Genomic DNA, 27,423 nt, shown 5'->3' on the forward strand with positions numbered 1-27,423 from the left:
TTTCATGAAAGGAGAAACTTCTTGTTTGCATGAGCAACAAATGTGGAAGAAAAATGCATTTGTTACCCAATACAGAGATCAGCCAAATTAAATTAATGGAAAAAAATAAGGACTTTAAAAACTGATCAAATTCTAGCCTCATAATTTGTCTTCTCATTCTTGCTCCTATTTCTTCACACTCCCTCTTAATTTTCAAGAACTTAAATAAAAAATTGCTTAAATGTCACTTCTTACACTAATTTGAAACCCATTTTCTTCAAAGCAGAGACTAGTAAAAGCATTTCACAGCTGTAGTTGAGGGTGATGTAGAAAAAACTGAAGATATACAAGAAACAAAAAATAGAATTACCCTTTAAGCTGTTCTATAAAAGGTGTTTCCCATTGGTAAGTAAAAAATGGCTCTAATTTAGACTAGTTTCAGACTATATCTCAGTATAATAAAAAAATATTCAAAGAGTAGTCAGATATCCTAGTTCATGGGATAAACATATCACAAAATGTGCCTTGGAATATTTTCATTATTTAGTGTATAATACGGCCAGATAACTTTACAGTTAGAGCCCCAAGTACTGAAATCAAAGGCTGAACTCCTATTGATGTTAAGTCTTTTTGATCAGGACTATTTTACCAGAATAAAATCGACAACTTTTGTTCCAGAGCTCATTATTTCTTAGTCTTTTCTCTAATATCACAAGCATTCTTTAGGCACAGGGGACAGCTAGCTCTCACCTTTTACTGTTAATTATGGTAATCTCTGTAGACATCATCACCTCTTCTCTTAATTCATAATGTAGGCATAAAATACCAGTGCAACTTTCTGTTACAGTAGCATAGGTCACAGCGCTCCAGGGTTTTTTGTGACAGCTTACTCTTTAAAGCCTTTTTTATAATTCAGTAATAAAAAAAATACTTCAAAATTACATTTAAAACAGAAGGATATTTTATTTTGTGAATGACTTAAAACCAGTAAGAAGAAAAATTAAAGAGTAAAAACAAATAAAAGAACTGTTGCTTGTAATTTTTTTCAGTTGCACAATTCAAAGGTAATTCTGATTTCATACTGAACCAAATATACTCAGCCAGATTCTTGTCTTCCACCCCAATTAAAGATACTCTGTGCTCTATCAGCAGAATACTGCTCTAGTGCCTTCAAAAGGTAAATAAGAAGCATCTGCATTTTGCCCTGGATCATTCTTCATTCACTCACCTATATACATTAACACTTACCACAATTCAGGAACACACATTTTATGTGATGCTCCTGACCATTCCCACTTAACACTTAGCTCAGGTTATAACCTCCATTACTATTACTACAGCAGTGTTAAAGGAAACTTATCTTACCAACAAGCAGCAAAGCATTTGTAAAGACTACATCATAAATTAAGTTTCATTTGCAACCATCAAGAAACAAAAACAGTATTTCCAGGCACCAGAGTCAATTTTCTTCTATCTTTAGCTTTGTTTTGTCTTAGGGGAAAAAAATTAGGGACACAAACACTGATGATAGCAACACATTTGCCAGCTTCATGATTTCTTGGATTATATCCAGTTACAGGAACCAAATAACTCCATAAACATGAAATATTAGTATTTGGCAGCCTTAATATTTAAATGCAAAAAAACTACTATAAAAAATGTACCTCCAAAAATTGTTGTCAGGACCCATGGCTACTCATGCAGTGACTCCCCTGTTACAGATTGTGTATTTTCCTCTAAAACGTTTAGCAGCCATATAAATGCTTCAGTTACAGGCTAGCTATCATTGTTGTCCGAGGAATTCACTTATAGAACCCAGGTTAGCTGCATTTTACATGCAAAGCATGTAAAAATTATTTTGCTTCCTCAGATTTGAGAAATATGACTCACAAAAAGCACATACCTAAAATTAATCTGAAAATAGAAAACTGTAAGTATAAGGCTTCTACTATTGGAGATATTCATTTCCATAGCACCTAATTCTGCCACCAAGCATCGTCTCCAACATATTATTGAAGTATTTTGTAATTTCAGTTGTCACTCCCTCTCTTGCTCTTATGCAATGCCTTTCTTCTGAGAATTGCAGAGGCTTTTATATTAATAATAATGTATATAACATCTATGAATTAGGAATTTCCACATTTCACAGATGGAACTGAAACAGAGATAACATGCCCCAGATTTACAAGTTTTCTGAAGTTATCTTCTCCCAGAAAAGATTACAATAACTCTAATTTACTTTGGAAAACTACTGTGTCCTAAGTGAACTCTCCTGCAATTTGAAGGCACCTTATTGCAGTAATATCTAACACAAAAGAAAAACTGAATGCTATTTTTTTTCCTGAATCCAGTTTTGGTTATATGTGTCGTTAAATGTCCAAAATAAGTGAATACTAACACCATGGAGGTGTCAGTCATGCCTCTTAAGCTGTAGGAAAACTCCATTTCACACTTACAAAAAATTAATTCATCTCTTACTATGCTTAAAAGCCACACCATATGCTCTCCTACCTGACCAAAACAAAGTGAGTTCTCTAAATATAAGTTTAAACATAAATTCACTGACTTATGAGCGATATATCTGTATCAAATAAGAAAAATCTGATTCCTCAAAGCACTGTCGACAGCCTCAGCATGATTCAAAATTATTTTTGGCACCAGTCAGCACACTCTTCTCATCCTGTTGCAGCCCCTTTAAAGTAGAAGCTCATGTTTTATGAAGCAGCAAGGTGGCAGCAAAACTCAGAGCAACTGTTCCTAATTGTTGTGATTAAGCAGAGGAGAAGTAAAATCAGTCCCAGGGCTCAGGTGAGAGGCCCCTTTGACAGAGAAAACCTTTTCTCTCCAGTTAATTCACACATAGTAATCCTATTAAGTGGAGCAAGGTAGAGGCAGGGCTCACATCAAAAGTTTTCTTTGATAAATCACTTCTTTCCAGCCTCTACCATTCTGTAAAGATCCTACAACTGGTGACAGGACTCAGAATTTTTGGTCATAAAGCTCCTCGCAGTACTGCAGCCTCCACTACAGTGCAGCCTCTAAGCTTCTAACTTTTACAGGCACAGGGACTGGTTTTTTGCTTCTGTTTGGGTTTTTGGTTGCTTGGGGCCGGGGGGGGGGGGAAGAGGTGGTATGTCGATGATTTTTTTTTCTTTTTTTTTATTACATTAATCTTCATAGTACTCCTCTGAATCAATAAATCTATTACAAAATAAAGGCATTTTCATCAACTCACTTCAGCTGCTATGCCAAAAATCCCCAAATCTAAATTACCCAGTATTTTTTGACTGCTCTATTATAAGAGCAGAATTGTGAATCTGCCCCCAATTATTAATAATTAAAAAAGACATTTAAGGCTGCATATCTTCAAAATATTAAAGGTATTTATGCAACAAGACTGTTACAGGGTATGCTTACTTAACATAGCTCAAAGAAATTAGATAAGAATTACTAAGATGCACATACAAAGTTGCTTTTCAATGAAGGTATGTGTGTATGAGAGGGGAATGGAGGAGGAGCTCCTCATCTGGAAAAGACTAAACAGCTCGGAAAATTTTTTTTTCAAATATTCTTTAGCAGAATTTGCAGCTTTTTACCTAATTTTTGAAATACACAGTCATTCAGATAAAGTAGCAACAAATGGATCAGTGCTGCCTCTGGAAGGAAAGATAAGTTAGCCTTTGGGACTTAGATATTCACTTTCTGACAGTTGTTCTTTCTCAAAAAATTTCTCTGCCAAACAAAGATTATTTGGGATTGACAAGTCTGTGCTTTGGAATAAACAAGATTTTTCTCTGATAGGATGTTGGAAACAGATGCTCAAGATCCAGATAACACTTTAGTCTGTCAGGTGAGGGGGTCTCATGGAAAAGGTAACAAGTCACACAAATACCTACATATGCGTGACAATGTTCGTGAATCCATGATATTCCATAAGATACAAGAGAAACAAGTCTTTCCCTCACACACTGCAATTCTAATGAGAAAAAGACAATCCTACTTCCTACCCTATGAGATTGTGGAGACAAAGAGTTCAAAGAGAAGACAAGATGGTGAGATTGGTGTAGTTGAAGCAGTGACCTGGAGAAATTCACACAAAGTAATGCTAAGACCTAATGAACGTATGAGGTGGTTTGATTTCTTAAAAAAATTCATATCCCTTTGCGATCACTAACTGCTCTGTAAGCAACACCAGCTGTATGCAACATAACAAGGCAGCCAGCATTTATAGAACCATTATCAATCCACAAACTTGCTGCCATATCCATTGAGTGGAGATGGGGAAAGAGGTTAAAAGGCTCCAAAATTCCTCAATACTGTGTTAATCACCAGTGCTAAGGCTGCTGCTCTAAATACAGCTTGTGCTTCATCTGCGGCCCTAAAGGGTGAATGCCCTCTTTGAGCTTTACGTCTCCTAATTCAAGCCAGGGTGCTTCACCGCAGAGACAGTGGACTCAGGTGAACACTATGGAAGTACAAACATTTTAAGACGTGTCTAAATTTTAGTATTTTGTTAAATACATGACAAGAAGCAGAATTCATCTACAGTGGCCGTCACTAACTGCAGTTGCTGCCACAACTAAATTCCTGGTGCTGGAATTTATTCTTTTTGTTTCCCAGATGTTCTTCACTAAAATAATCCCAAACAAAACACATAACATACATGCAATTTTACATGTGTATATAGACAAGCATTTGAAAATTACTATCCATAAATTACCACAAAATGTTTTCAGATATGACACAACACACCTGTACAGGGTGCAGGTATCCTTGAACTCAGGATCTCTACTTTTTATTAACAAAAGTGACATTTCATTGCAAAGACGTGCTGAATCTTTCTCAAATTTTACTGTTACTTACATACAAACAAATATTCATTACTTCAAATGCAGTTTTCTGACATGCCAGTTCAGTGTTTCTGTTTGAATATTTGACACCAGCCAAACTGCACTTTTCTTTTACCTGGAGTAATGGATAGCTTGATGTCCTGCAATATTAAAATAGAAGTCAGTTGTATGTTTCATCTCATCAGTATGTCCAGAGACTTCAATCCAGTGTGCTATTGGGAGGCAGTAAACTCCATCTACTATATTGCTCTGGTTGTAAACACAACTTCGATCATGATGGGGCCCATTACCTAAAATAGAAGAAAGGACAATTGCAGACTGTGTATCTGGATAATCTTCCAAAAGATTTGCTGGGAGGTTTGAACTGAGCATTTAAGACCAGGAGTCACATTTGCCGCCTCTTCAAACTGCATTTCTCATAGCATATTATTAACACCCAAAATAGTAGTAACAGAAGCACTGCCACAAAGCAAATGTTCAGCATTAAAACAAGTTTTTTGCAAATTATTAAAACAAAAAAACCCTTTAAAGGTGCATAAGACTCCCAAACACTTCAAATTTCAGGAATAATTAATTTAATTTAAGTTCCTCATTTGATGTTTGCTAATATGTGACCCCAGTATTTGATGCTCTTACTGTGTGACCTCCCTCTGGGGGGGTCCATCTTGCTGTGGCCCAAGGTCTAGCTCTGACATGCCACAGCAGTCTCACCTTGCCTTAGGCTGACTTCTGTGGAGCAGCAAAGATATGGGAAAGACCTCAGGGAAAATTCAGAGGATGGCTGTGCAAGGTCAGAAAGGTGAAACCAGAAACAGAAGTAGGACTGGTGACATGGGACTTGTTACCAGCTTAATGATTCTAGAGGAAAAACACCAATGCGGAAAGGCATCAAATCCCAAAGAAGGTGGCAGACAGCAACCTAGTGATGAAGATTTGTTTCAGGGAGCAGAGAAGGGTGGCCCCTCTACCTCATTCACATCTGCCTGGCCAGCAAAGACTCTTCAGACGTCCTGTCACAGACCAGATACATACGGGTGCTTAGTCCAGGAGCTCATTAAACACTACCTGTCTTTTATGTTTGCTGACAAACAATCTGTTGTCTTCAGATGTAAATCTCACTTTCAGAGTCTGTTCATACACACTAAAAGTTGCCTAAAGTGACCCTTAGAGAGATGGTCACATCTGCAACGGTGAATGATCACAATTACCTAAAACAGCCCTGTTTAAAATAAGAATTTTTTCTTATAGTTTTCCACTAATATTCATTGCTAATATTCTCTTACAGAAATAGTGTGAGCTTTAGTCAGAAAACCAATTTTTAACACCACGCCAGAGTAAGCAACTTGAATTGAACTGGGTTGTGTCATCAATCAAAAGGTTATTTAGCCTCCAAAAATATAGTATATGTATATTCTCCTGCCCCATTCTTACATACTTACTGTAATACTAATTGCATGTAGGAATAATTATTGTGCAGATCAGAAGTGACCTAGTCTATGGCTTGCTTAAGCCTGTTACACATATACATTATTAATGATGTTAAAACATTTCTGAGTAAAATTATGCCCACAGGAATACCTTCAATTTCACATTGCACGTAAATGCACGACCAGTTTCCAAACATCACATTTAGGGAAATCTGCTAGAGCAAGAGCATTTGGAGAGATGTATTAATGCATTGATTAGAGAGTAAGACTAACATTTAATACTAAAGCTCAAACCATCTTCTTTTTTTCCAGATGATATGCACCACGTTTTATCATAATTGTGAAACATTATTATTTACCAAACAGAAAAATAAAATACTAGGCAGAAAGCTGAACCATTTTGCATCACATAGTTTTTGATAAATAAGGTGAGGAAGATCAGTACCTAGCTACAAAGCTACAAATATTACCACTATATTTTTATCTCACATTTCTAATTATTTGCATATTCTTACCACTTTTAAACAATATGTGAAGACAGCAGTATATATGAACAAATACCACAGTGTAGCAAAATCTATGGATGTTTATGACATTTAACTGACTTCGTTCAGGAAAATACAGCCACAAGTACCACATCTTGCCTTCCCCATTTTACTTTCTGACAGCTGTCTGCAGAGATGCACATCACCGTGGCCCTTCCCTGGATCACAAAGCTGTGTCTGATCCTGACCCCCACCTGCCCACAGGCCCATGTCCTGTCCCAGCCTCAGCCCTGTCCCGAGGGAGGTGCCCGATGCTCAGGGCTGGGGTTGCCCTGGTGTCCCTGGCTGCCAATCCCAGTCCCCTGGGAGCCGCCAGACCTCACCGCACCCTAAGTTTTGACTCTGGCTGACCACTTTTGATCTCTGGCTCTTATGCTACTCCCAGCTCTGTTTTTCCTTGTACATGAGTGCCCTTGTACCCACTCTGGCTCCCTCATATACTTCCCCTTCCACTGCTCACTGCTGTTGCTCCTCTTGCACCAGGGTTTCTGCATGAATTTTTGCAAAAACAATCTATGGTCTCTCCCTCCTGCTTAATTATTCCTTCCCTCAAGGTGCTAGTCAGTCCTACCAGACAACAACCTCACTCTTGTCTTCACGATCTCAATTGTACCACCATGTGCTTTCTACTGCAGTCTGCCAGTTTTGCTGTCCATCCTCCTTCTCCTCCTTCTCCAGCTTTAATTCTTGTTTCTTTTTTTGCCTTTCTTCTCTATGATCTGCTTTCTTAAACGGTCATAACCTCCTTGCTTTGTAACCTTAACACCTTCACCATTATTAATTCCCTTACAAAGCCTACGGGCACCTATGGAAGTAAGGACAAGAGTAAATTGCCATGAGACGTTTGTTTTATTTGTTCCCTCAAATAGGTTTTGTCAAACCTCATTCTGAAAAGCTTTCTTCTGTAATCATCATTTATCACTGCACCACTCAATCTCACCTTCCCACTGTGGTCTACAGTCAAACAGATATCTCAAAAGGTATGTTTCTATTTTGCCTTTAATAATCAGGTAAACAGTAACAATTGCATTTATAGAAATTTCATGAGAATTGCCTAGCTCTTTACTACTCCTTACATTATATACTGATCTATGAATTAACAACCTTCTTACTGAAATAAGATGTCTGTGCAACAGAACGTATATGAACACATATTCAACATATATTCACATGTGATATTATTTCAGACAGGAAGGAGAGAGTGTTACCATCTTCAAGAAAGACTAATTTAGGGAACAGTATGATCACAGCGGACTGCATTCAGGAAGCTGAAATCACTACACTTCTTAAAAGAGTTATGAAAATAGGCAATAAGCACAAAAGATGAGGATCTCACTACCCAGGTAATACCCACATGATTACACAAGTGCTTCTCACCACAGTTTGCTTCACAAGATGCATTTAACAAATAAGTTTCAAAAAAAAAAATTGTTGTATTAGCTCACATTGTGCTTCTGCTAGCACAATTTGTCACAGGAAGACCATGATATTTTGGATGCCATAAAACAATGCAGGGAAACAGTTCCAGAAGTAGAGCCAGGTGACAAGTTTTGAAGATTATTGTAGAACTCATCAATAATTTAGAGCTGCTATAAAAGACTGAAGATTGAATTCTCTCAACTTTTATCTTCCAGAGTCATTTAATACAAAAATAAAAGTCAGCCAATTAAATCAGCTCTTGTTCAAGGTAATTGATCATAAGCTGTGTTTTAAACAGAAAACAATAAGCATCACTTAAATGTTCTGTTTTATATTTGCAGAATGTATACAGCTAGGAAAATGGGCACAGACAGGGCAATAAGCAGAAATGGTTAGCTGGATAATCCTCAGTTCTTCCATTTCCACTCTTGCCTTCTTCTCATGAGTTCCCTCTGCCTGAAGCAAGGTGCCATCACCTCATGGTGTGAGGTATGCCCACGAAAAACATTCTTTAATCTCATCTTAGCCCCCTTACCTCTGCTGATGGAGCAGACTCCCTACATCCCCTCTGTGGCTCTGTCACATAAATGTTTCCATCAGACTCAGGCTCAGAAGAGCCAGCCCAAGACTTCTCACAGGCACTATAAGAGCTCATGCCAAGAACAAAATAGCTTTCAGAGGCAGGATAAATATTTGACACACTAAGACATTTATTCTCCCCTCCCTCAACCCAGTAGGCCAAGCAAAGTCTATTCTGAATGTGAATTCCTGGAACATGGGGACTTTCCCAAGCCTAGGACAGCAAGTTGGGCAGAGGGTGTTAGCTCCAGGCAGCAACAAACAGCACCACAGATCAAAGACCATCACTTCTTCTCTTGCTCTCTACTCCAGGGCTGCTGGTGTGTTTGGTTTGCTTGGGAGGAAACTGCGTGTGTGATGAAGGTAGTAGGACTAAGGTCAGCACAATCTGACTCTTCTCAGTGCATCAGAAAGGTGTTGCTGCCCTTTCTAATTTCTTACCTTCTGCTCAGGCACCAGAGAGAAAAGACAGTGGCCAGTGCAGAAGTGCCTGTATGCAGTCTGAACATGCCTGGTTGTGTCTGGAGCTGGTCATAGACACACCAACTTCTTAATCCACTTAAGGTTAAACTTCATCCTACCCCACAGGTCCCATTATCTGCTTTATCTGAAATTTTCTCTGGATTTTCTAAGTGACTTCTCTAAGAAGTCAGACACAGCAGCCCTTTCTGACAGAAACTTCACTAAGCTTCATTGCTCATTTCTCAAATACACAAAGTTTTTCATAAAGTTACCAAAACTGAAGGCCTAGTGTTGAAGTTTAGTTTCTGTACCTGAAGATGGGAAAGGCCCCACCTACAAGCTGCAAAGGCTATCCTGAGTGTGCTGGGCAACCACATCTGTCAGAAGGCCCCTACATCAGTGGCTGGCACAGCACAAACAGAGAAGGCCCAGGGTACAATTTGCTACAATCCAACATGCTCCCTGGACCCCAAATGCACATCACATCTTTACCAGCACCTTTTTGGTGCATAGGTAAATACATCTGTCCCCCTAACTAGTTTCCCCAAGCTTACCCAAACTTTGTACAAAGACTCGAACATACTTTGAATAAATCTACCATGATTCCACCAGTCTCCACAGTGGGAATTCATCATGATTCCCATTTAAACACTCTGGTCAGGTACAGCACCTGTGTGTCTCCTCACCAGTGTTTGCAAGACAAGAACTCTAGTCTCAGAACACACATGTTGCTCACGGCACATAACACCAGACCACTGAGTAGGCTTCCAGGTACTTTTAATAGGAAATAAACAATCATTTGGGTGATTTATTTTTTTTTATAGTTAAGAAAACATTGTGCAGCCTAAAAGATTTGGGGGAATTTTAACAGCATTTCAACTTTTCTGTTCCTAGAGCCAAGAGTAAAGCAAAGAAAATCAAACGTTTTCCATTCACCTGCTTGTCTTTGCAAAAAAGAGAGCACAAATGGCCTTTGAGTGAAGGCCCTACCTAACAGCAAATACATGTTCTTAAAGCTAAACCCATTTCTATATCAGTATTTTTATTTATCTTGTTTTTATTCATATTGTTCTAAGTAGCAAAACATAGGTTTAATTATTTATTGTTGGGAGGCAAATACACAATCATTTGAAAACACATAAAATTCAACCATAAAAAAAGGGTAAGTCAAATATATGAACAGTAGTGATCCTCCTGTTAACTGATCATGTTGGCTTTCCTAATTAAAGAACAAAAGAATTTTGGAAGAGTTTATTAAAAGATACATGTTCTAGTTTAACTGATAGGATAGCACTTTTTTTCCTTCAAAAAGTCCATTTTTTTTTTATTTAAAATCCATCTTCGTGATTCTTCACAGTGAAAATGCTTATCTGAAAGAGAAACATAAAAAGTTTCTAGGCATTAAATTATAAAGTTTCGTATTGCTTTTGCAACCCACTTATTGTTCTCTACTGCAAATGCTTGTGCAGCAGAATCCACTGATGCAGGGAACTGCTGGAGAGCAAAGCAACCAAGTAGCCCCACCTGGAGCACAAGCCTCACAGAGGGCTCTTTCAAACTCTGCATGACTGCAGGTATGGCTCCTTGTTTAATGCATATGAAGGATGATCCAAGTGGCATAAGAAGTCGTTGTCCAAACAAATAAACAAAAGAATAAAACCAAAGATGTCCATATAACTGATAAATGGCACTAGCAAAAGACAAAGACCAGAACAAAACAAAGGAAAACTTTGGTTTTGAGCCTGCTTGACCAGGGATGTTGGAGCAGGTGACCCATTGTGGTCCCTTCCAACCTCAGTGATTCTGTGAAAAACAGATGAAGATATAGTAATACAAGACATCTACAGATATAGGACTGGAAGAAGGTAAGCAGAGACTAGAAGAGGATGTTCTGAAATTTGATCTAATGATGAACAATAACAGAATGCAAAGGAAAACCTGCCGTTACTATTCTATTACAGTTCTGCAGTTACTGTTCTATTACAGCTCTACTGTAGAGATGAAAAAAGTATAATCTAAGTCTGCCAACAGCACAGACTCTTCTTGACACAGAAGAGAACTCCACACAGATTGTACAAAATAGTCAGTGTAGAGAAATTACCAGCTTGATCTTAAAAGATACGAAAAAAAATCTGGGTCAATGAAATTTCTCATCACCACTAAGAGTGGTGAACAAAAAACCACATGAATGAATGAATATAATAAGATTGCCTCTCCAACTGTCTCTGCAGAGCTCTTTGCAGCAAAGGCAGTGCTCAGCCACTCTCTTCCAGCTACCAGCCTTTTGCACACCTTGCTGGAAGTACGGTCTTTTTTCTGTTCTCTGCAGTGTAAGAGAAGGTACGTAGGAACTCCAAGGCACAACGGCAGACATAAAGGTGTGTGTATCTCATCCCTACCTTAGCCAGACCCTAAAACACAGGCATAAGACTTCCAAACCTCTAAACTCCAGCAAGGTGTGTTTCTCAGTTCATTGCTACCTTTGAAAAAACTACAGGGCTACTTAGATACACACATTAGCTTCAATGGCAACTAACCAACCCAAACACAAACACCCAGGCAATTTTCAGATCACCTACTCACAAATCAATAAGAGCAAAGACCAACTCCTATAATCTTTGTCATAAATTTTGCATGAACCAGCACAGTTTACATGCCAATTCAAAATTTTACCTATGCCTAAATATTTTAAGTAATTCCATTTGCTATATTAAATGAGGTCCTTTAACAAGGTAAACAAGTGTCTTAAGTTCATGCCTAGAAATTCCCCTGGAAGAGTTTAAAATTATAAGCACTATCAACACTCTGGGGGCAGAGAAACAGAGAAGGATAGAGGAATGAAAGATTCCCTTTTCAAAAAGAGGAATAAAGCAACAGAAAGTAAAGGAAACATACAAAAAAATCTCCAAAATAAAGCATTTAAAAGATTAAGTTTTTGCTAGCTTCCTTACCTTTCATACCAACATTACAACGAAGAAAAGCCTCAAGCCCTATTTTGGACACAATTCTCAGTTATCTGAATGTGCTACTGCATGGTGTCGTTATCACGCATCACTGTAACTGAACTTACTTCAGTACACTCACAATATTCAAATTTACTTACCCTTTACACCAGATTCTGTCACGAAAGTCTCCCTGCTGCCTGTCTGAACAAAATTCAATCTCTGATGTTTTGAAATGGGATCTGTCTCAGTCCTGCCAAGGCTGAATTGCTATTGATTGAACTGAGTGAGGTCAAGTATTTTGCCAGTTTGAGTCTGCCACAGGCTCTGGAGTCCCATCTTCCTCAAGTCTCAGCCAAGCCCCTGAGTAGTTGCCCTGACAAACAGCACCAATTTGGTATGGCATGTACCAAACCCTACTTGTATGCTTAATAAATACTTCCTCTGATTACAAGGCTATTTTTTCTGCTGCCAATAAACTTCCTGTTAGTAAACAGGAGATGAATTTACTGTATATTTATACTTACATATATTGTACACTTAAATACCTAGTATTAATATAAGACAAAATTGTTAGTTTGCCACACCTCATTTGGGAACTCCCTCATGATTGGTTTGATTTCCAGAAGTGTTTCCTTGCATTTGCCAGGCCAAACAGATACCCCAAAACCAGAAAACCATTTGTATCATACCCTGTACGTTTATTTCTTACCAAACTTAAATCAACTTTCAACTTCTCATTTGGTAGAGTTGATATATATAACCAGAGAAATAAGTTTTAATTCTCTTAAAATCCAGGCTGAATTTGAAATTTTTTAGTCTATTAGTATACCCCTAAGAGAATTCTTTTTATAATTTTTAATTATGCCATTATTAGAACTAAACGGTTTACAAGAAAGCCCTTTTCAGCACTTCATGCTGTTAATCAACAAGGCTTTCTTCTTTTTCAAATTAGATATAAGAAAATAAGAATTTTCAAAGGCAACTTTCAAAAACATATGCTTTATTTCTCTCTCTAGGTCTGCTTAGGCACAGGTGTTTCTCAGTGGAAGCTTCCACCATACTAAGCGTTTTTAACCAAATGCCCAGTCTAATGATGTAGATTAAGTCAGAGAAAAGAAACTAACAGGAAATCCACGTCATGTAAAGAAGAGGCTCTTCTCTGACAGATAGTGGAAATAAGACTAAAGGAAATACAGATGATAGAATAACGGCTGAAAGCAACAAATGTATAATGTAGTAGAGTCTTTCTAACTGCTTTGAAAAATCTCTATGGTTTTGTATTTTCTATTACTGATTGCTACTTTCTACCATACCAGAAGAGATAACTGAAGTACAGGTAGGAAACAAGCTACATCAAAATAGTAACCATGGCAATATCTTAACCAAAGTATTATCCCAGTTATTGTCACTTTTCAGTGCTTCTTGCCATTGACCATAAATTCTTGACCTCTATTACATGCTGCTGTCACTTGGTGATGGGGAAAATGGTAAATAAAGTATTTGCATAAACAATGTATTTATTGTAACTTTGCCATTATAATCACAAATGCTTTAATAAGGCTTTAACAGCAGTCAGAACTGGACCCTGATTATCTCTGTGGGTACGAAGAGACACATACCTGCCAAATCCAGAGGAATGCAAGTATACATTCCTATTTTTATTCTTCTGATTTTGCAGTTTCATGGGCAACTCTCTGTTGTATTGATCTCTGGTAGTCTACTCAGTATAAGCTGGTTAATGCTGACACACAGACAGAAAGTAATGAGAAACTCACTACCATTTAATTGCAATCATGCATGCTAAGTATACATCTAGAGGGGGATGAAGAACAAAACATCAGGAGCTATTGCACTTGGTAAACAGAAGTTTCTTTCCATTCCTTACAGAGGTAGTGGGTAGTAGATTTCGAAGTTATCCACTTTTACTCATTAAGTTTCCTCACATCTGAAAGGTGTTAAGGCATTGTGCAGAAAGCAACAGCCTCGCAGGAACAAAATGCCTATGATGCGCAATCATTCAGCTATCAACATCCAGTTGTGCTTTGTGTCCCTTCATAGTCACCACCTACTTCACAACAAGACTGCAATGGGGGAAACAAGTAAAATCCCAGATAATTTTCAAAAGTGGAACAGAAATTACAATAAATACCGATGAAATGTGCAAGTAGCTGCCAGGCACTGGCTATAAACAGGGAAAATGGCACCACCCAGTGGGAACAACACTACATGAAATATCTGCATTAAAAGGTACGAAGAAATGTTATTCTTAAGAGTTTGGGGTTTTTTTGTTTGGTTGATTTTTTATTTTTTTAATAATAGAACCGCTCCCTATTTTGGAGATCTGTAGATTAGCTTTGGGGGAAAAAAAGATGTATCTCAGTTACAGAAAAATAACGTTATATCCAACTGTACTTTTCAGAATGCCCTCCAGGAACTTTTACTTTGCTTTATCCTGCTATGGCTTAACCCCAAATATATTTTGTTCTGTTACAATCTCCAATGCAAAGGGCAACTAGATATTATCTTCCCATACAGTCTTAAAAGAATCTCCTTCTTTAAATTAAGAAATTATACTTCGTTTGTTCCACAGAGTTGAGGGCAAGAAGTGAGATTCCTTTAAGTTTCAACAAACTACCGTTTTAAAAATTAAATCTTTATCTGCTCACCTATCACTGATACTTTGAACCAATCAAGGGCTTGACCCTTGAAAGCTACAATCAGAATTTACTTCTAATACTTTCACTCATTACAATATTATCAGAACATTTATTACTGTTTTATTATTACATTTATTTTATTACATTATAACATTATTTTATTATTACATTTATTCTGTGACATAAGTCACAGAATATGCCAAGTTGGAAAGGACCCACAAGAATCATTAAGTCCAACTCCTGGCCCTGCACAGGACCATCCCCAAGAGTCACACCATGTGCCTGAGAGTATTGTCCAAATGCTTTTTGATTTCTGGAAGGCTTGGTGCTGTGACCACTTCCCTGGGGAGCCTGTTCCAGTGCCCAGCCACCCTCTACGTGGTTGTATTCCTCTAATATCTAATCTGAACCTCCCCTGACACAACTTCAGGCCATTCCATTAGGTCCTGTCACTCGTCACCATAGAGAAGAGATCAGTGCCTGCCCCTCCTCTTCCCCTCAAGAGGAAGCTGTAGACTGCAATGAGGCCTCCCCTCAGTCTCCTCTTCTCCAGGCTGAACAGACCAAGTGACCTCAGCTGCTCCTCATACAGCTTCCCCTCAAGGTCCTTCATCATCTTTGTTGCCCTCCTTTGGACACTCTCTAATAGCTGAATATCTTTCTTATATTGTGGTGATCAAAACTGCCACAGTATTCAAGCTGAAGCCACACCAGTGCAGAGCAGAGCGGGACAATCCCCTCCCTTGACCGGCTGGTGATGCTTTGCCTTATGTCCCTCAGGACACAGTTGGCCCTCCTGGCTGCCAGGGCACTGCTGACTCGTATTCAACTTGCCAAAGACCAGGACCCCCAGGTCCCTTTCTGTGGCACTGCTTTCCAGCATCTCATTCTCCAGTCTGTATGAACATCCAGGGTTGTCCCGTCCCAGGTGCAGAATCCGGCACTTTCCCTTGTTGAACTTCATACGGTTGGTGATTGCCCAGCCCTCTAGTTTGTCAGGGTCTCTCTTAAGGGTCCCCCTGCCTTCGAGGGAGTCAGCAGCTCCTTCCAGTTTTGTATTATTATTTGCTTAGTATCCCTTCTAGTCCTGTTTCCAAGTCATTTATGAAGATGTTGAAGAGCACAGGGCCTAAGATGGAGCCCTGTGGAACTCCACTACTGACTGGTCACCAGTCTGATGTTACCCCATTCACTATTACCCTCTGTGCTCGACCTGTGAGCCAACTGCTCACCCACCACATTATGTCCAGCTGTGTGCTGGACATTTTGTTCAGAAGGACCCTGTGAGAGACAGTACTGAAAGCTTTACTGAAATTCAAAAAGATTACATCAACTGGCTTCCCTTGATCAACTAAATGGTTTACCTTGTCATAGAAGGAAATCAGGTTTGGTAAGCAGGACTTTCCTCTCATGAAGCTGTGCTGGCTGTGACCAATGACTGTGTTGTCTTTTGGGTGTTTTTCAGTACTTCCCAGAATAATCTTCTCCATACCTTTACCAGGCACTGAAGTGAGACTGACAGGCTTGGAGTTCCAGGGTCCTCCTTCTTGCCCTTCTTGAAAATCATGACAACATTCGCTGGCTTCCAGTTATCTGGATTCCCAAGACTGCTCAAAAATCATTTAGAGGTTTTGCGATAATATGAGCCAGTTCTTTGAGGATTCTGGGATGAATCCCATCAGGCCCCATAGATTTGCAGGGATCTAGCTGGAGCAGCAGATCCCACACACTTTCAGGATCAATTGTTCTCGCTGTCATGGTCCTCCAGCTCAGGCACTGAGACCCCCTTGGTCCTTCATCCGTGTTGAAGACAGAGGCAAAGAAAGCACTAAACACCTCTGCCTTGTCTCTGTCCCTGTTTGTGAGGTGACCATCCTCATCCTGTAACAGGCCAATGATATTTCTATACTGCCTATTGTCATTAATGTATTTGAAAAAACTTTTTATTGCCCCCCACCTTTCTGACCAGCTTCATCTCCAGCTGAGCTTTGGTTGCATGAATTTTCTCCCTACAGTGGCAAGCAGCATCTCTGAATTCTTCCCATATCACTTAACCTTGCTTTCACTGGCTGTATGCCTTCCTTTTTGCCTTATATCCAAGAGAAGGTCCCTGTTTAGTCAATGTACCAGTCTTTCTGAACTATCGCAAGTGTACGTTGTCCAACATATGGCTTAAACTGCAACAAACAAGCTCACAGGAGCATGAACTGGAAATGTTGGAAAGCCAACATAGCAAGCCACAGGCTGAGTAATATAACTCTTTATAAATCAAACTGTATTGCATTATTTGGTTTGGGCCTCCAAGAAGCCACTAAGAACAGTAACAGCACCTACGTGCGAACAAGACATCTCTTTTCTCTCCTCCATCTCTTTTCTTTCCTCCCCTCTCTCCAAAACTAGAAAAGGAGTTTTTTTTGGAATGAATAAGGCCCTGTTCACCTGAACAAATTCCTAAAATGCAGGCTGATTGTGCTCTTGAGCTTTAACAAGCAAGATTGTATCTGTCAAACTTCAAACTAACTAGTTGGGTGAAAATCATAGAATGCTCAGGGTCCCATCCAACCTGGCCTTGAGCACTTCCAGGAATGGGGCATCCACAGCTTCCCTGGACAGCAATGGATCAACATTTTAAAATACAAGCTCATGTTTTTTATGTATATTTTTACCCTTCTCAAAACATAAGGTGTCAATACACTGTATTCCATAATCTCAAAATACCGTTTGGGACATACCCTTAGTAACTCCTCTGTCCTTTTATGGAGTATGTTTCTTGGTTAGTACCTACAGTTTACTTAGATGAGAGTAAAGGGGATAAAGGCACAGATAATTGTTCAATGATTTACTCAAAAAAAAATTTCAAGTGTAAGTTTCAACTTGTATTTATTTAGTTTTGACAGTAGGCACAAAATGCTTTTACTTTCCAAGCTGAGAGACCTTAAATCCAGTTTTGAAGAATCAACATCGGAAAAAAAGTCCACAGACAGACACAGGTGCAGCTGGGGAGAACAAAGTATATATTATTATTTTTTTCTAAACCTATTGCCAGATTCTAAAGCTCAACATAACCAACCTGTTTTCCACAGATACCACAGCACAGTTAAAAATCCTCCTGAATAGCAGGCTTCAGCTTTCAAGACAGTTAAGCAAGTACCAACCCTGAAGAAACCTCAGACAGCTCATGTGATTTGAGCCAGAAATGCTCAATGGCTTCAAGTACAGGTCCCGGTTGCAGATCAGCAACATTACCCTGGGACAGCAGAGGTAAGCATCTGATCCTTCAAGAGCAAAAATGAATTTCCTCTTCCACCTCCTCCTCCTAGAGAGCGGAAATAGTTCCCTCCCAACACAAGCAGCAACCCAGAGATTCTCACATAGACCAAGCCTTGCCTGAAAGCGTCCTACCAGACCACCTGGCAGAACCCAGAAGCCACAAAACACTGGCCTGTGACTTTGACTCTTCCAGCCCACAGAAACAAATACCCTCACTTTATCTTTCAGTTTCCCCAGTGCATTGGAATGGCTGTAATTTATACACAAAACATGTGATACAACATGTACTGTAGTATTATGAAAACAGTATGTGTTACCAGAGGGATTCTCACAGGTATGTAGTAATAAAAAACTGGGAGTAAATACAGTACATTATTTCAACATCCAATATATGTAAACATCTGAGACATCCATAGACTGGAGTTTCTGTGGTTACAGATGAATGCCACAACTCATAAACTTAGAGCAAGTATCATTCTGCACTTCCTCTATCTCCCATAACCATTCTTCAAAACTGCAGATGTTCTGTAAATGCTAAATGTCTCCCAAAGCACATTTTAATTCTAAACACATGCTAAAGAGCATACTAAAGAGACAAGGCACAGCTTATTACACTTGCTTATTACAAAAAAAAAATATTCTTTTCTTAAAAATGAGAGTTGTCTTTTCAAATTGTGATCTTTAAAAGAATAAGCAGGTGACAGTCAAAACTTTTATTGATACAGTTAAAAAAACCCCAACACATTAAAACAAATTAAGTAAAAAAAAAAGTGCAAGATTGCTTAAGTATCAGACAGAAAATCATCCTTAGGCTCCCTTCACGTAATAAATGAAGAACAATAATTTCAAGGTTTAAGCAAATTTAGTTCTTTCCTGTAAATATTAACTTAGGAAAAAAGCTGTTGATATGAATGCCTAATTAAAAAACTCTTCTGCATTTGGATGATATGCCCATTTGCTTTCCATCACTCCAGCCAAGCAGTGAGCTAACTGCTGAGCATTTACAATAACAAGATCAAAATGCCACACAGGTTAAACCTAAAACTGAATATCTGACAAAACAGAGTATGTTTATTACTCTGACTACAGAAGTAGTATTCCTGAACATGCCTCCAGGAACAGACAATATCTTGAACTATCACTACTTCCAAACTAAACAGTAACCATCAACCTTACATTGCCGATTCTCTATAGTCTGGAACACTCTTATTATTATTTCTGTATTCTATATGGCAAGGATCTCTTTATATACCAATATCATTGGCATACTATGTACAACTTTGCACTTTCAAAAGAGACACAATTCTGCTTCCTTGGATAGATGTAAAGATTTTTATTCCATAAATTCAATTTTCCTGCAATTCTGCAAAAGAAAAACATGGTTAAAACAGGTGAAATACACCTGCTAAATAAAACGATTACTATTGCATGATGTATATAGTATTTCATGACGTAACCTTGTGTGAATGTAGCATTAACATGCAGCCTTTTATTAGCATAAAGAAGAAAAAACAAATGCAACAGTGATGACAACATGCATGTTTTAGTCTACATGACAGAATGGCAGTTTAGAAGTGTGGTATGTATTCTTAAAATGGTTGAAGAGTAACTGCTCTACAATGTGTTATTTTGGTATACGGATTATAAAACTATGAGTTAAAAAAAAACCTCACAAATCACCTAGTCATGTCTTCCTTTCACAGGGTCAGATCCATTCCTCAGTAACAAAAGGTATATTTAGAGCTTTATTTGACTCAGCAGACAACTGTATGAGCGTTCTCAGAACAGCACATGTAAACTGACGAGTTATTCAACATTTGATAACACAGCACAGGAGAAAACCATGGTGAAAATACTACTGAAACTGCAAAAGGAAAAGCTGTGATAGAACTTCTTGTTGTTTTGGGGGTTTTTTTAGAAATTCCAATGGTAAAATTTGTCAGCCTGAAAATGCCACCATGACATTTCAGCTTAGCAAAAAAAGTAACAGCCCACACCTTACTGCCTAAGTAGAAAATTCTGAGTTCTTACTTCTGGGAAAAATAAAACCAAAACAAAGCATCATGACAATGGTGGTAAAAAAAAGGGGGTAAAAAAAAAAAGAATTAAACTGTTTTGAAGGGCTTTTACCAACCTAGAAGAGCTGCTTCCTTCTGCATTCACTCTCCTCCATCACATGGTTAAAAAATGTTTTTTGTTAGCGAGAACTCATGTCACGTCACGACAGCCTGGGCAGTTCTACCTGCAAGCACAGTTCGGGGCACCCCTGCACAAGAGCAGCGGCAGGATCAAACTCGAGCTGCGGCCAGTCTGACAGGGACACTCTCCCGGACGCGGGAGGAGGAAGGCGGAGCTGCGGGAGCCGAGGGCAGGGAATGCCCTCCTTCAAGGAGAAGCGCCGGCTCCGCTGCTCCCCCCTCCGGGCCGACCCGGCAGGCGGGCGCGTCCTCGCGGCCCGGGCAGTGCTGGGGGGGCGGGGGGCGGCGCAGCGGGGCCCCTCCGTTACCTTCCCAGAGGAGGCGGCCGCCCTCCCGCCGCAGGAACTTGTACCAGAAGGGGCTGGCGGCGTCCTCGTCCGGCAGCTCCACCTCTGCCAGCCACAGCGTGGGCTCCTGCGCGGGCAGCGGGGCGCTCGGCCGCGCCGGCCTCATGGGCACGGCGCGCTGCGGGTCCCACTGGCCCAGCTCCGGCCGCGACCCGACCACCAGCAGCTCCGCGCCGCCCTCCATCACCCGGGCGGGCAGCACCACCCCGAAGCGGAACAGCATGGCCGGGAACCGGGCCGGAGCCGCCACCGCTGGGGGAGCCGCTGCTGTGGGTTCGCAGCGGGCCCGCCCTTCCGTCGGGGACCCGACACCGCCCCCGCCCCCGTCCCGGTCACCGCTCCTGTGGCTGTGCTTTGGCTCGGTGGCGTCCGGGCAGCAACTCGTTGAGTAAGGGCTTTTTCTGGTGCGGTTGTTTTTGCCCTAGCGCACGTAGCCGAAGGAACTCCCCTCCGAAAGTACCGCCTGGGAGTCAAAAGAACACCGACCCCCGGTCGCCTCCTAAAGCAGGGACTGGGATGGAGAATTCTCTCTGCAGCTCAGTAGTGGCTTTGCAGGTTGCAAAAGGCTACGCGTTATGCGTGCTGACTTTAACAAGGATTATTGCTTCATTAAAGGAAGCCAGAGCAATTACTCCCAAGAGCCCAGGCTTAATTTAGCGCAGAGAACACATCATTAAAAACTGCCGTACGTGCAGCGCTACAAACAAGGACTAGCCGCAAATAACCCTTCCGTGTTCATGTTTGTGTCTTTTCCCACTGACAGGCAGACAGTGGTGGTGAGAGCAGAAATGTGAAATGCTGGGGGAAGTTAGAAAGCTTTCTAAAAAATTCCATAGCCCCCAACTGCACCCGTTCTGTTTACAGCCAGAAAGGGAAAATTTGGCAGCTCCTACATGTAGCAATATTCAGGACTTACAAAGAATGACTGAGGAAGAAGATGCAATCCAACCATTTATAGGGCGGTCTTTGAATACACCCATTTCAGAAACAGGAGGGGTAACTTTATTTAGGTCAAGTTCTGGGAACAGGATGAAGGTCTTTCAATGAGTCAAAAGAAATCCTGCCCTAGAAGATGGTTGTTTGTTTCCTGTGTTCAGGGGTGACTACATGCCAAAGTGTAAGTGTTGCCAAATTTATTTTTAAGAGTGCTGTAGCTAATTTTCACTGATCCTCATTGAAGTTGTGTAAGTGATATGCCACCATTTTTCCAGATGTAACCAAAGCTACTGAAATTCTTACTCACCTCCATGCATTTCTTCTAGCACCAGGCTTCACTGTAGCACTGCTGCCTTTGTGGAACAGCGCCTTACATTTTAATCTTTGCTTTTGCTCAACCTTACAGTCAAGTTACCCATAACCTATCTCATAATTGTCTTTCAAATATCTACCTCTTTACCATATGCCTTCATTTTTGCATCATGGCCAAAACACAGTGTAATGACTTTGGGGTTTTATCCTAAAGCTCAAGCTTGAAAGGAGTCCTAAAACAATCCCAGCATATTGTGTCTATGTAAAATCATATGCTTCTGTTCATTCCAGTCACAGTTTCAGCTAAGAAACTGTGGGATCCAATAGTACATGTGACTGACAGTTTAGTTCCTGGCAGTTGTCTAAGCCTCAATGTAAAGAGAAACCAGCAACTTGCACCTTTAGACAAACCTGAGTTTGTACTGAGTATTCATCTTACACCTGTAAACCATGTGGAACAATAAAAAAATTGTTCTTTAGACTCTGCTGTGTCAAATGCTATCTTTAAAAATAATTCACTTAATTTCTTCTCCAGGATCTGCCTTAATGCGTTTTGTGCCAGTCGATATTGGGTGTTAGATGAAGGCTAAAGATGACAGGAAGCAACCAGCTTGACTGCCTGCTTTTTCCTTAAAAAAATCCCTAGTTCAGATTAGGGTTAGGTTGAGAGATAAACAGTGAAGGCTGAAAAACTGGATCTATTGATGGATCCTGCAAGACTGAGATAAAAACTAGAAATGTAGATTGGCTTGGGACTTAAGTGTCACCCTAAGCCTCCTAAGGAATTAACAATAAAGTAGTTTCCTTTGCCAAAATGACCCCTTATTTTAGTACTGCCTGGCCAGTGCTCTTCCCCTGCAGTCCTCAACGCTATTCTGAAACCTAAAAGCATTCCCCATAATCCAGTCATCTTTTACAACCACAAATTAAACATGACCATTTTCTTTTTTTTCCCTTAAATATTAAGTCCTCATTCCAACTTGGCAAGCCCTACAGTTCCCATCAAAAAGCTTGGTATAAAGGGGCCAAACCCCTAATAATCAAGTTGCTTTTAACTGTCCCAGAAACTACTGTTAATTGTTCATTCCTATGGGAACAAACTACCATCTCAGTGGTCTGTCTGAATTGTAATTAAATAAATGTCATGCCTTTGTGTCCTTCACATCTAGCAGTACACTTAGCCTATGGTATCTACTTACTGAGTGAAAGCCTTGATTGACCTCAAATTGAACATTAAACTAGCAACACAGTGAGGCTTAGTGCCAAGTTTATTTTAAAGCTTTCAATTTATTGTCACTGCTACTATCCCAGGTCTTTGCCAAAGCTGACTGTGTTTCTAACTGGCAAAATGGGAAGAATTGTATGGAAAAAAAACCAGCTTATTTTTCCACAGCATTAGTATCCAAGAAGGGGCTCTAGAGATCGCAATCTCTGCAAAAATAAATTGCTTTTTGGGATTTCTGCTAAATAGGTCTGGCCTTACGTAATTTCCAGCAAATTAGCCTTTATGTTTGGTTTATTATCCAAAATTTGTGCAGGTGGTAGAGGTTTCACAGGAGGACTCACCAAGGCTGTGTACCAACTTAAAATCAACCAACAGTTATGCCTTCAGTTTCTGCCTAATTGCTGTAGGTAAAAGTGTTCTAAGGAAAAGTCTGAATGTCCAGAGATTGGAACTCTGATTATATTTATGGACATGTAAAACACATTTAAAGGCATTTTCACTTGCTGTGCACTAAACTTTTGCAGAATCACAAATCTAACTTTCTATATAGGGCCCTACTGAAGTTCTAATGCTGAGATTGTATGTTCGTACCAATCCTATTGCTGTGGATGATTTACCAGTCAGGAAAAATATGTTTATGGCTTTCTTATGCTACAGAAGTCCCTCTAATTTCTTATACTGTCTCTTCCTGACATAAAATAGTCCTGGTATTTTTGTGAATGCAAGAGTTTTGAACCATTTGTTACTGTCAGGAAACTTGGGCAAAGTATTGCTGGCTGAAATTTTAGTAAAGACAGTAGTTAAGACGTTTGACAGTTCAAAATTCAGCTTTCCAAGTGGAAAGTCACATTTTTCCTCACAATTTTCTTATTTGATAAGTGTCAACTAGGTGTAGAGACAGCACACAATTACCTGAACAATGTGAACACTACTAAAATGACAGATGAACTTAATACTTCCATGTTGGGGTAGCCTGTGTCTGCAGTATACGTGTCCTTTACTGATTACAGACTTTTATCCCATGGGCTGGTTTGCAGTTTGGCACAGCTTTATCTGTTGTTGCTGTACAGTGATCTCAAATGATAATATTTCCAAGTAGGGAAATCTGTAGTGAAGAGAGAGAGTCTGAATAACAAAAACAAAACACAAACACTGAAGGGATCTGCTTGGAGAAGGGAGGAGGTGTCCCTGATTGCAAGTTGTGGGAGATGTTTAGATTAGCTGTGCTCCTTCCTAGACTTGCCTTTCTTCCCTTTTTAGGTCATTTTCTTTCTTGTAAAGATACAGAGAAAATGTTATTGAAATTTCCAAATGTTTCTGCTAATTATAGAAAAGGGAAAGGCAGTACATGGTACACAGTCTTGCTTGTAAAAGGGCAAACATTTATATTACATGGTAAGCTGATTTAGATGTATTAGCGATTTGGGTAAAAGGCACATTGCTGAAAAATTTAGACAGCCTATGTTTCCTCAAAGAGATTGAACTAAATATATATATATATATAAAGAAAACTAGTCTAATGCAAATAATTTAAGACCACTGTTTTAAGTGAAAGTTGATTGTGTTGATTAATCTAAACTATGGACCAAGACCTTCTAATTAAATTCTAACTGTCCTTCTCATGATAATTCTGATAGAACTATAAACTAATGCTTTCACTGTTTGTTCTTATTTCACAGTACAGCAGCTAAGAAATACCTTTATAGTCTGAAGACTGAAAGAAGACTAAGCAATTTAAGAACCTGATAAGCACTGCTATTCATAAATTTTAGTTTTAAGTGCTATGTCAGAGCAACACTTAATGCAGTGATAACTGCATTAACTGTTTTAGCTGCTTATTGCTAGGAGCAGCCTTTTATGCAGACTAAGCTACAGAAGTTCTGGCATGACTGACCATTTTAAGAATTGTGTTGTACAATTATGCTGTAGGTAGGACACAACATGAGACAATTTCCACTTTGGCATGGGGGTTTGTGTGGCATATTTAAAAAAAATTTGTTATTCTTAGAAGTAACTAGGCAGCATAAATATGCAATAACATTACAGTAAACATTACAGAAACACATGCAGGAATAACTGTTCCGGTAAGTTTCTTTTTTCAACATCCAATAAAGCCATCTCTGCATCCTCCTCAGCCTCAAATGTCTTAGGAGCTGGAGAAAGTCCCACCATATTTCAGCACAGGGCTCTTTCAGGATATCAGCCTCATCAATGCCCAGACAGCAACACATATCGCAGACTTGTCCAGCGTATGGCTCCTTTCCTGCTTCAGAATGAGCCACACAGTTCTTGGAGGGATGCTCCAGACCAGCCTCACATATCTGTGGTGCATCTGCACTGGGGTAATATGTCCCAAGCAAGCCTGGAGTTCTGGTAGCCCTAGCAAGAACAGGGCTCTTCTGCCTGGCACAAAAGGACAAGAGAGGCCAAGTGTTTACTCAGAGTGCCTTGAGCTTCTTCAGTGAAAAACAGTATGTAACAGTAAAGCATTACAATGCCAATTCATTATAAGGTACTTTTTCTGAAACTAGCCTTTTGTCAACAATGTTATATCAAGTTTCTTATTAAAATTCCTACATGAGGGTGAAAAAGCGTGTTTCAGCCCTTTTGAAACAAGACAGGACAGCACCAAACACTTGACTGTATGGAATAGCAAAACTTTATTCCATTAATTAGGAAAGCGCAATCTGATCCAAATTTTATGTGCAATATGACAGATTAGTTTTTAGGTAGAAAAATGTGCCTTTTTGTGGAGACTTACATAATCCTTCCACTTTCAAAAGCAGACGCTAGTAACTGTGCTCCAGTCTAACGTACCCTCTGTGAATTGCAGAGTTTCAGTGTTCTTAGAACCTCCTACAAACTACTGACTGATAAAAAGTTCCTGTATGTTGCACTCCTGTGACCATTTTAATAAAAAATTACTGTTTATTTGTCATTATGCAGACTTTTTTATTGCAATTGTTTTATGTATGACCAACAGCATTTCAGAAAGACACACAGCACTAGATGGCAAAACATTTGGCACAGTCTTTAAGATTATAGTATCATTTAAGTACTTAAACTTTATACATAATTGGCTATCTTCAGAATATAAATTACTAAATTACAAATCATGAATTCAGGAAAAAACAAAAATCCAGTTGCTGTTGTGTAAAAGGTGAGAGAAGCAACTATGAGAAAGTTCAATAAGAAAAGTTTCTTCTCAATATGTACTTAAGCAATACATTTCTAACTCCAAAGTTGACTGGAACTTAATATGCAGCCAAAAAAAAAATTGAAGTCTTGCAGAAAAGTCTAACTAGATTTTATGTAATATGGACCTACATACGAGGTCCAAAGCCCTCTACTCAGCGCAGATGGTCAAATGCTTCTGACAGATAAAACCTCCATTCTGAATCGATGGTCTGAACACTTTCAGACTCTTTTCAGTACTAGCCGTGTAGTTCAAGACTCAGCTATTCAGTCCATCACACAACAACCAGTGAAGAATGAATTGGATATTGCCCCTACTATGGGAGAAACTCTTAAGGCCATACAGCAGGTGAAAACTGGCAAGGCAGCTGGGGTTGATGGAATTCCATCTGAAGTCTGGAAGCATGGGGGCCAAGCACTCCATGCTAAATTTCACGAGTTTGTGGTGCACTGTTGGGAACTAGGCGAACTACCATCAGACCTTCATGATGCAGTCATCATCACCTTGTATAAGAAGAAGGGAGATAAATCAGACTGCTCAAACTACTGGGGTATTACTCTGCTCTCCATTGCTGGCAAGATCCTGGCAAGAATACTTTTGAACAGGCTAATACCCACTATAGCAGACGAACTACTTCCTGAAAGCCATTGTGGTTTCAGAGCCAACAGGAGTACCACAGACATGGTATTTGTTCTCAGACAACTTCAAGAGAAGTGTAGGGAACAGAACAAAGCTTTCTATGTAACCTTTGTTGACCTCACCAAGGCTTTCGATACTGTGAGCAGAAAAGGCCTGTGGCAGATTTTGAAACGTTTAGGATGTCCCCCCAAGTTCCTTAAAATGATCATCTCACTTCATGAGGATCAGCAGGGCCAAGTCAGATACAGTGATGCACTTTCTGAGCCCTTTCTAATATCCAGTGGTGTGAAACAAGGCTGTGTTCTTGCACCAACCCTATTCACAATCTTTTTCAGCGTGATGCTCCAAAGGGCCACGGCAGACCTCAATGATCAGGACGGTATCTACATTCGATATCCTACTGATGGAAGCCTATTCAACCTAAGGCGACTGAAGGC

General features: G+C 39.7%; 1 protein-coding gene across 3 annotated transcripts in view; it reads right to left on the reverse strand.

Annotated features, from left to right (window-relative positions):
* Nucleotides 1-21,084, reverse strand: part of EPM2A (EPM2A glucan phosphatase, laforin) — a 39,959-nt gene extending 18,875 nt beyond the window's left edge. The window contains exons 1-2 of one of the 3 annotated variants that reach the window (XM_051811098.1): nt 20,640-21,084; nt 4,945-5,119 (exon numbers count right to left, since the gene is read on the reverse strand). In XM_051811098.1, the coding sequence (XP_051667058.1) occupies nt 4,945-5,119; nt 20,640-20,901 (437 nt within the window). In that variant the 5' untranslated portion in view covers nt 20,902-21,084. Of the gene's footprint in view, nt 1-4,944; nt 5,120-8,755; nt 10,587-20,267; nt 20,564-20,639 lie in introns of those variants that run through there. The other 2 variants (XM_051811099.1, XM_051811100.1) reach the window with 2 other exon arrangements.
* Nucleotides 21,085-27,423: the final 6,339 nt, after the last annotated feature.

The sequence above is a fragment of the Manacus candei genome, unplaced genomic scaffold (assembly GCF_025592945.1).
Source record: "Manacus candei isolate 608988 ecotype Guabito, Panama unplaced genomic scaffold, ASM2559294v1 h1tg000081l, whole genome shotgun sequence".
Lineage (NCBI taxonomy): Eukaryota > Metazoa > Chordata > Aves > Passeriformes > Pipridae > Manacus > Manacus candei.